The sequence below is a fragment of the Oncorhynchus nerka genome, linkage group LG20 (assembly GCF_034236695.1).
Source record: "Oncorhynchus nerka isolate Pitt River linkage group LG20, Oner_Uvic_2.0, whole genome shotgun sequence".
Taxonomy (NCBI): Eukaryota; Metazoa; Chordata; class Actinopteri; order Salmoniformes; family Salmonidae; genus Oncorhynchus; species Oncorhynchus nerka.
Genome location: NC_088415.1, coordinates 18,810,495 through 18,820,362, shown reverse-complemented (window position 1 = coordinate 18,820,362; position 9,868 = coordinate 18,810,495). Strand labels below are relative to the sequence as shown.

The 9,868-nt window shown below is 41.5% G+C and overlaps 1 protein-coding gene across 1 annotated transcript; it reads left to right on the top strand.

Annotated features, from left to right (window-relative positions):
- The first annotated feature begins 5,259 nt into the window (after positions 1 to 5,259).
- On the top strand, positions 5,260 to 9,165 carry aar2 (AAR2 splicing factor). The gene is given in 9 exon segments (XM_065006040.1): positions 5,260 to 5,319; positions 5,321 to 5,730; positions 5,732 to 5,785; positions 5,787 to 5,941; positions 6,041 to 6,080; positions 8,152 to 8,168; positions 8,532 to 8,578; positions 8,580 to 8,750; positions 9,016 to 9,165. Coding segments are annotated over 9 exon segments (1,104 nt in total).
- Positions 9,166 to 9,868: the final 703 nt, after the last annotated feature.

Genomic DNA, 9,868 nt, shown 5'->3' with positions numbered 1-9,868 from the left:
ACTTCTTTTTCCTCCAAATGAAAATGTGGATTTTAAAAAATCCAAAGAATATCTCTTTAAAATTACATTTTTGTGAGAATCACCCAAAAAACACTAAGTAGTCTGTTTGTGTGCATTCGGGCTCTGGATGTAAGCACAATGAGAGATGAAGTGGCCAGTGTGTCTGGACACTGATATAAGATCAGTTTGGCATTTTAACCATAATGTTCTGGGTTGGGATTTGCTGATTCTGTCTGTGCCTAAAGTAAGCGTTCCAGTACTGACTGGACATAAACATTCTTTAATCCAACCACACATCATTGCAGCCCTCCCAACCAGACTGACTCATCAAGGACTTTACCAAGTACCACAACCTTTTAGACAAAAACCTGTTTGCCTCCGCCAAGTGAATCATGTGGATCTTCCAGCAAGACTATAACCCCAAGCACACATCAAATCCACAAAGAAATGGTTCATTCACCACAAAATCAACATTTTGCAAGGCCACCTCAGTCTCCGGACTTGACTCCCATTTAAAAACCTGTGGTTTGAGTATAATTTTTCAGTCCATAAGCACAGACGAAGGATATCAATGATCTGGAAAGATTCTGTATATAGAAATTGTCTAAGATCCCTCCCATGTGTTCTCCATTCTCATCAAGCATTTTAGAAAAATACTCGTATCATTATCCTCGCTTGCAAGGTGAGGGTACTTTTAAAAAATATATTTTTTTACTTACTTGTTAAACAAAATCTCTTTCTCTGATTAATTGTGTAAGTATAAAATAACATAATTTGTCAGTTTTTTTAGCATACAATATAGCTCAGTACTTGTATTATTTATTTTTTGTATTTTTTGCTAATCTTTATCAAGGGATCAAATCATTTGGGACCCCACTGTATATAATAATAATAATAATAATAATAATAATATATGCCATTTAGTAGACGCTTTTTTGCATTAATTTGACATTCCTTTGTATATAGACTTGAATGTAACAGTTTGAATGGAACAGTTTGAATGCAACGGTTAGTAATGTAACAGTTTGAAAGCAACAGTTTCAGCATAATTATACTATTACGCACGACAGTTTTACAGAACTATTTTAAGGTCTCCAAAGTGTACATAGCCTAGCCCGCTGATTGGGGAGCATCTAACCTAAACCTGTCAACGTTGCTCCCCTGCTCCTATAATCTCTCCAACGAAACCGAAAGAAACCAAAAAGGTGATTGATTGATCGTGGAAATTGTCCTCGACTTGATGGGACTGGAGTTTGCTGAAATCCTAAACCCACCGCTAGCAACCCATGACAGAGAGGGAAACTAGAGACGCCAGTAGGATTTCGGCGATGTTGGGTAACCACGGAACTTCGGAAAAATCACTGCACATCCTGGGTCCGCTTGCCAACACGTTGACTTTACCCATGAAAGCGTTTTTAAACACCCAAATAGGCTACTAACCTTTTGGATACAATGTACACAGCCCGATCACGAATAACTCCCGCAGCTCCTGCTGGCTCCCGAGGACACGGATTTGCTTGTCTGAAGATCATCCTATAGAAAATGATAAATGGTAGGTGGCCATTCCCTTCTGACATGTGATGCATACTTGCGTAACGATGGGTGCTGTCCCAGATCAATGGAAAGCTTGGAGATGGGGTCCATTCATGTAGATAAACTAATGTTATAGTGTTTCTCTCTGTTCTGAACTGTTGCATGTTGAATAGTTTGATCATGATTAAATATAGACAAATACTTACAGTTTATGTCGCGCGCCCAAGAATAACCTTTCAATTACGCGCATTGCGCGCAGGACGTATTCCATATTAAATCTACAAATAATGAATGTGAAATAAAACAAGCTGACTGGCAGGTATGTGTTAACTCACACACTATTTGATGTTTCAGTATGTGAACGGGCCTGTGCTCCGTAGCGTCGTGGTGTTTCTGCTGTTGGGTGTCTCCTACAGTAAGCGCAGGTGCAACTACACGGATATACTCAGCACGTACAGAGAACTAATCTTCGTTGAACTTCAGAATTTGGTATGTGGGCCATCAGATCGTTGAAAGTGTGTTACTGTTGTTCACAAGATCAAAGTGGCTTTATCTCAAACATAACTATTAGTTGTGTCTTTATTAATTTATTATACCTGTTATATTGACTATGGAAAATGGCAGATGCAAAATTCACACTTCAGAAAAACGTATTCCATAAGTCTGGCACTAGCTTGAGCCTACACAAATATTATGCAGGGCAAGTCTGTACAGTGGAATACTTGTTTTTACTGCCTTCACTGATTTGTTATGAATACTATATCCTTTAAACACATGTATATCCCTTTATTGTCTAACAGACATGTATGTTTTCTTGGAACAGAATCTGACAGGCACTTTTGACACACCCAAAGAGAGGGACCATTGTCCCTCAGGAAAGGTAGTGTGTGTGTGTGTGTGTGTATGTGTGTGTGTGTGTGTGTGTGTGTGTGTTTGGTTTTACTATCCTTATGGGGACTAGGAGTTCTCACAAGGATAGTAAAACAATGACAATTGTCAGTGTCATTTTGCAGGTCCCCACAAGGAAAAATTATATTTTAGGCTTAAATTAGTTTTAGATTTGGGGTTATGGTTAAGGTTAGGGTTAGTTTAAGGGTTAGTGAAAATGGGATGTTGAATGGAAATCAATTTTTTGCTCCCCACAAGGATAGTAAAAAAAATGTGTGTGTATTTGTTTGTGTGTCAGTTTCAGGACCATGGACAGGGGATGTAGCTAATATGCCCCTTTGTGAAAACAATTACCCCTTGCCTTATACTCCAATTACAACTTTGTTTGTTTGTTTGTTTAAGTGATTGATTGAATGAATGATTGATTTCTTGAATGTATGAAATAAAAATGTGAATTGCAGATGACAACACAATCATTGTACAAAATGTATTTCCAACGTGTATCTCTTATTTGACAGTATGCCTAATAATTCACTCTTTTCCCATGCTTCATTATGGCAGCTGCAGCACGTGTTGCGCTCCATCCATGGTATGACGGAGCAATTCCTGTGTCAGGGCTGGGATCAGGAACACGGGCGCGGCAGCAGAGAGCAGCGGGCCATGAAGAAGCCAGTGGAGATGATGGCAGTGCTGATCAGACAGAACTGCAGGCACACTGACCTGGTGAGGCTGCTTTAAAGACAGGGCTAGGTTTCACTATGGTTCTGGCGAATGCTTTTTGTTACTTACGATTCATTTTTTAATAATGATAGTTAATGTGTATAAATTATGTATATCAGTCAACGACGATGTAATGAGATGAGACGGATCCTCAATGTTTTGCCTTTGCTTTCTTTAAGGTGAGGAAACAGAAGAGAACAGCGCTGTGTGTGACTGCCCAGAGGACGAAGGGAAAGAACAGGAAGAGGATGAGACTCATCAGGGCACTGATAAACTGTTGGCAGAAGCTGCAGAGTTTGTACACACCCACAAAATAATTTGAAAAAAATATGTTTTTATTTTTTATCAAAATTGTTTCAAAAAAGCTTATTTGTAGAGTAGAATGACAGTTTGTATGTCAGGCATAGGCCTCTGTTTATGACCTTTTACTTCTTGTCTGTACAGTCCCACATGTATAAGCTATAGGTCACCATAGATCAGGGATGGGCCACTTTGATGTGGGCGGGGGCCACAAAAAAAACGAACTGATCATGCTTACTATAAATTTAGATAGCTAGCCGCTAGACTAACTTGCCAATCTAAAAAGGTTTCCTGACTTGGGCTAATTAAGTGACTGCTGATGCACAACCACATGTTGAAATTGCACCTTGTGTGTTCTATTATTCTAACTCTCAACAGTAAGTTGAGACCCGACTGAGTTCCCCCCATTAATTATGGTTGTTAGAGGATGGTTTTACAATGCAGTGAAGATATTTACTTGTAATACCTTGGTGCACACACATTTTATAACTCTTAGCTATCTCACAATCCAGATATTGTTTTTGTGAAACCGATAGATACATTTGTTGTTCTATGAAATGTATTCAAGATGCCCACTGATAAAGGTTTCTTAAACTGCATCATTGGTTGTTCATTCCTGTAATGATCGAAACATGGGCCATTACTAGAGACCTATTGTTTAGTTCTCTTGTTATAAGAAATCGTTAACAAAATGGACAAAAAACAAGAAACTCCCCAAGTTGCATAACTTCCAGAACGTTTCTCATTTTAGGTTTTTGTTTCTGTGGGGAAAGATATTCCACATGCACAGTCATGTTTACATGAACTCTGTAGCACTGTTAGTGCTATCTTGGATCCTTGGGACGTCCATACCATAAACTTAACCCTAACCATTTTAAATGTCTACTTCAATATGGTCATACCAAGGATCATTTAGCTATTTGATTTACAATTTTAGAACTCCTTAAGGTATCGAAACATTTTTGTTTGATGAAACATTGAATTTGGCTTTACTGCTATTAGCCCATAGAAACACGTTGACTAACAGCTTCATACATAGATTAGCAGTAAGAAAATACATTCTAAAGGAAAAGTCTGTCCTATATCTGAGACATATAAGAATGATCAGGACACAAATATATATATATATTTTTACATGTATTTAACCTCTTATTTTAGGCACTAAACAATCTCCATATTTTTCCATTCATTTTGTTCACTGGTACCCATACAAAAAACTGATATCGCTAATTTAACGGGCCACAGATTTTGATGGGGATTTTTACTATTACGCTAAATTACGCTAAATCGACTCTAGGGGGTTTTGAGCACTGGATACAAATCAGTATTCGACTTCCATCCGTCAGTTCACATACATGAAAGCCGGTCACTAGGGGGCAATAGTGACCGTTTTTACCTTCAATTAGGTTTTGATTTTGCTAGAGCTGTGTGGACAGGGATGGCAGGTGTATGTAGCTATCTGTGTCTTAGTTCAAAGGTTGCAAGTATGAATCCAGCAATAGAAGGTTACTTTTGAGAGTTTTGTTTTAAGCCTATCACAAACCTTTACTCTTACGTGGATCATTCGGAGTTAATGCCTAACATAATCATCTGCCTTTGATTCCAAAGGTTGTAAATTCGAATCCAGCAATATAAAGTTGTTTTTGAGATTTTTGTTTAAAGCCTATCCCAAACCTTAACCCTTACCTTACCATTCAGAGTTAATGTCTAAACTTAACCCTTACAATTTCAGAGATAATGGCTAAACCTAACCTTAAACACTTAGAAACTTGACATTTGCAACATCTTCAAAATTTGACGTTTGAGAAACATGGATGAATGATAAATCCTGAGGTGGCATGGGGGTTGTTTGAGGAGGGGGCAACCCTGGTTGTTATGGAGCGTTCTTGAGGGCACAGAGCTTGGTATCAACTACAAGAGCTGGCAGGTCGGGTCTTGCTTCCAGGGGGTGAAGATGATCCCACCAGGCCTCCACTTCCTCCACTACTGTTCCTCCAACGCACCAGACCATGGGGGTGAAACAGGCCCTAAAAAAGGCCTCTGAAAGAGTGAGATCTGTCTGGCCAACTGGGACCCCAAAGAGGAGGATCTGGACATCTCTGCCTCCCAGAATGAAGAGGAGGTGGGCTGGGTCTGGGTGGGCCTACAAGACCTGGACCCTTTCCTGGGCCCCTACCAGTACGAGCTGATGTACAAATGTGTCTCGCTAACTGCCTGGGTGAACCAGGAGCTAGCCACAAGGTTGCAGCTTCTCCTGGGTTGTATGTGTGCCGTCAACAACCTAATCCCATAACTTTAGCTCAAACACCAAGACCCGTGAGGAACAGAACCTGCCTAGGAATGATAAAGTGTCAGGCCATGAAGGAGGAGCTGGACAGGCTGCACAGGATGAAGCCGAGAGATGGGACTGAGCTGATGTTCTCCCCCATCCCCAGGCAGACCTACCCTCCTGGAGCCACCCCAGCCCAGATCACTCAGTATAGCCCAGACCTGAGCTGCAGTGGCAAGAAAAAGTATGTGAACCCTTTGGAATTACCTGGATTTCTGCATACATTGGTCATCGAATTTGATCTGATCTTCATGTAAGTCACAATAATAGGCAAACATAGTGTGCTTAAACTAATAACACACAAATTATTGTATTTTTCTTCTATATTGAATACATCCTTTAAACTTTCACAGTGTAGGTTGGAAAAAGTATGTGAACCCCTAGGCTAATGACTCCAAAAGCTACAGTGCCTGCAAAAGTATTCATCCCTGTCAGAGTGTGCGCAACTGGTAGGAAGTCAGGTGCAGGAAAGCAGAGATGAGTGAACAGAACCACTTTATTCAGGCAGAGGAAAACAGACGGACGCAAACTGCTTCACAACACTCCGGCCCAAGGGAAAAAGCGATAGCGCACAAATACACAAATAGGTACAAATAACAAAACCACGGGTTACAACAATACCCGGCACAAAACCAGCCTGAAGCGTCACACACAGACATGGGAGGAACAGAGGATAATATACACGTAGAGTAATGAGGGGATGTAACCAGGTGTGTGAGAAAACAAGACAAAACAAAACAAAACAGGAACACACACAAAACACCAGCGGAACCCATCCAACTTGAAGGAGCTGGAGCAGTTTTGCCTTGAAGAATGGGCAAAACTCCCAGTGGCTAGATGTGCCAAGCTTACAGAAACATACCCCAAGTGACTTGCAGCTGTAATTGCTACAAAAGGTGAGTCACCTGACAGTATATTGACTTTTTGCATCTTCAATGTGGTAGGCATGTTGTGTAAATCAAATAATACAAACCTCCCCCAAAATCTATTTTAATTCCAGGTTGTAAGGCAAAATAGGAAAAATGCCAAGGGGGTGAATACTTTCGCAAGCCACTGTAATTGGAGTCAGGAGTCAGCGTTTCTGGAGTCCAATCAATGAGACGAGATTGGAGATGTTGGTTAGAGCTGCCTTACCCTATTAAAAAACACAAAACAAATTTGACTTTGCTATTCACAAGAAGCATTGCCTGATGTGAACCATGCCTTGAACAAAAGAGATCTCAGAAGACCTAAGATAAAGAATTGTTGACTTGCATAAAGCTGGAAAGGGTTACACAAGTATCTCTAAAAGCCTTGATGTTCATCTGTCCACAATAAGACAAATTGTCTATAAATGGAGAAAGTTCAGCACTGTTGTTGCTCTCCCAGGAGTGGCCGTCCTGCAAAAAGCACAGTGTAGAATGCTGAAGTGTCAGCTAAAGACTTCCAGAAATCTCTGGAACATGTTAACATCTCTGTTGATGAGTCTACGATACGTAAAACACTAAACACGAATGGTGTTCATGGGAGGACCCCACGGGAGATGCCACTGCTGTCCAAAACAAACCATTGCTGCATGTCTGAAGTTTGCAAAAGTGCACCTGGATGTTCCACAGCGCTACTGGCAAACTATTCTGTGGACAGATGAAACTACAGTTGAGTTGTTTGGAAGGAACACACAACACTATGTGTGGAGAAAAAAAGGCACAGCACACCAACATCAAAACCTCATCCCAACTGTAAAGTATGGTGGAGGGAGCATCATGTTTTGAGGCTGCTTTGCTGCCTCAGGGCCTGGACAGCTTGTTATCATTGACGGAAAAATGAATTCCCAAATTTATGAACAATAAAAAATCATAAATAAGTAACCTTTATTTAAGCAAGAGAATGTTAGGCTATCTGTCCACCAATTGAAGCTCAACAGAAGTTTGGTGATGCAACAGGACAACGACCCAAAACACAGAAGAAAATCAACAACAGATTGGTTTCAACAGAAGAAAATACGCCTTCTGGAGTGGCCCAGTCAGAGTCCTGACCTCAACCCGATTGAGATGCTGTGGCATGATCTCAATAGAGCAGTTCACACCAGACATCCCAAGTATGTTGTGGAACTGAAACAGTTTTGTAAAGAGAATGGTCCAAAATTCCTCCTACATGTCTGATCCGCATCTACAGAAAATGTTTGTTTGAGGTTATTGCTGCCGAAGGAGGATCAACCAGTTATTAAATCTAAGGGTTCACATACTTTTCCCACCCTGCACTGTGAATGTTTACACGGTGTGTTGAAATAAAGACATGAAAACGTATAATTATTTGTGTGTTATTGCTTTAAGCAGACTGTGTTTGTCTATTGTTGTGACCTAGATGAAGATCAGATAACATTTTATTACCAATTTATGCAGAAATCTCAATGAGCTAGGTGAAACGGAAGTAAGATCTATGTGATATATTTGACTGATTTATGGAGAAGATAAAGTGAATAGGAACTTAGACTAGACGTTATAGATTGCGAAATATCAAAGGAGATTGGGACTTAGACATTTGAATTGACATAATTGCAACCATGCTGTAGTCATATGTCTTTCTGCCTCAGGCGCCTATCCTCAACCACTATACACCATATTTAATAGGACATCTGACAACTACAGCCTTGCTCTAAGAGCTGTAAAATAACCTGGATATGTCACATTACTGTTTTGTGTTCGTTCATAAGCAGTTGAAAATTAACTGTCTTTCTGATTGCCTCTCTCTGTTTCTCTTCTATGCCTTTCCCTCTCCCCAGGTGAGCTGCAGTTTGCATTTGTGTATTTTCTCATTGGGACCGTGTACGTACGAGGGCTTTGAGCACGGGAAGCATCTGCTGGCCCTGCTGTGTCGTAGTGAGAGCCCGGATCTATACCTGGGCCTCATCGCTGTGCTCTACCAGCAGCTAGGAGAGATACCTACAGACTTCTCTGTGGACATTGTGTCTCAGGACAACTACCTCACCTCCACGTTACAGGTGAGCTGGCATCAATGAAACCCCATCATTACTGATGTCTGTATTATAGAATATCTTCCCCAGTTCTAGAAGACAAAACAGACCGCACCGTAAATTGGTTAAAAGCAGCAGGTGGCCATCCTATCACATCTGACCACAGAACACAGTCTGTAATTTTCTATTAAATTCCTGATAATTCTACATGTTGAATCTGCTGCACACGGCCAGCGTTTGTTACGGTGTGACTCGTGTCTAACTTGCTCTCCATTTCCCTTCTCTCCGTCAGGACTTCTTCCAGTTTGCCAGTGGGCCTGGGGTGGACGGCACCCTGCAGAAGAGGGCAGAGAAGTTCAAGGCCCACCTGACCACTGAGGTAGATCCTGACAATTGTGACCCTGTTGTAGTGTTACTGCCTGAGAGGATCACACTGGACTGAGCATGCTGTGAAGAACATCCAGGGTCACAGGTACGTGGGGGTCAGGAAATAGGACTGCAACCTTGTCTTAAAGAAGAGACTTATATTTTTTATTTATTTTTACATTTGTATTATTTGTATTTTTATTTATTATACTTTTAGCCTTTTTTCACCCCAATTGGTAGTTACAGTCTTGTCCCATCCCTGCAACTCGCATACGGACTCGGGAGAGGCGAAGGTCAAGAGCCATGCATCCTCCGAAACTCAACCCTGCCAAGCCGCACTGCTTCTTGACACACTGCTCGCTTAACCCAAAAGCCAGCCTCACCAATGTGTGGGAAGAAACACCATACCACTGGCGACCGAGGTCAGCTTGCAGGCGCCCGGCCCGCCACAAGGAGTCGCTAGAGCGCGATGGGACAACGACATCCCGGCCGACCAAACCCTCCCCTAATCCAGATGTCGCTGGGCAAATTGTGCGTCATCTCCCGGTCACGGCCAGCTGTGACACAGCGTGGGATCGAACCCAGGTCTGTAGTGAAGCCTCTGTTTTCTTTGTCTCTTATTTCCTTCAAGTGTGTTGCCTTGAGCTTGACCATTCTTAGGAAAAACAACTGACCTCCAAGGCTCTTGATGCTGGGGTGTCATTCTAGTTCTGTCCCCTCCCTGGCTCTCTGTCTTTAACTTCTCTGCCAGTCTACTCATAAACAAGCACATGTCCATC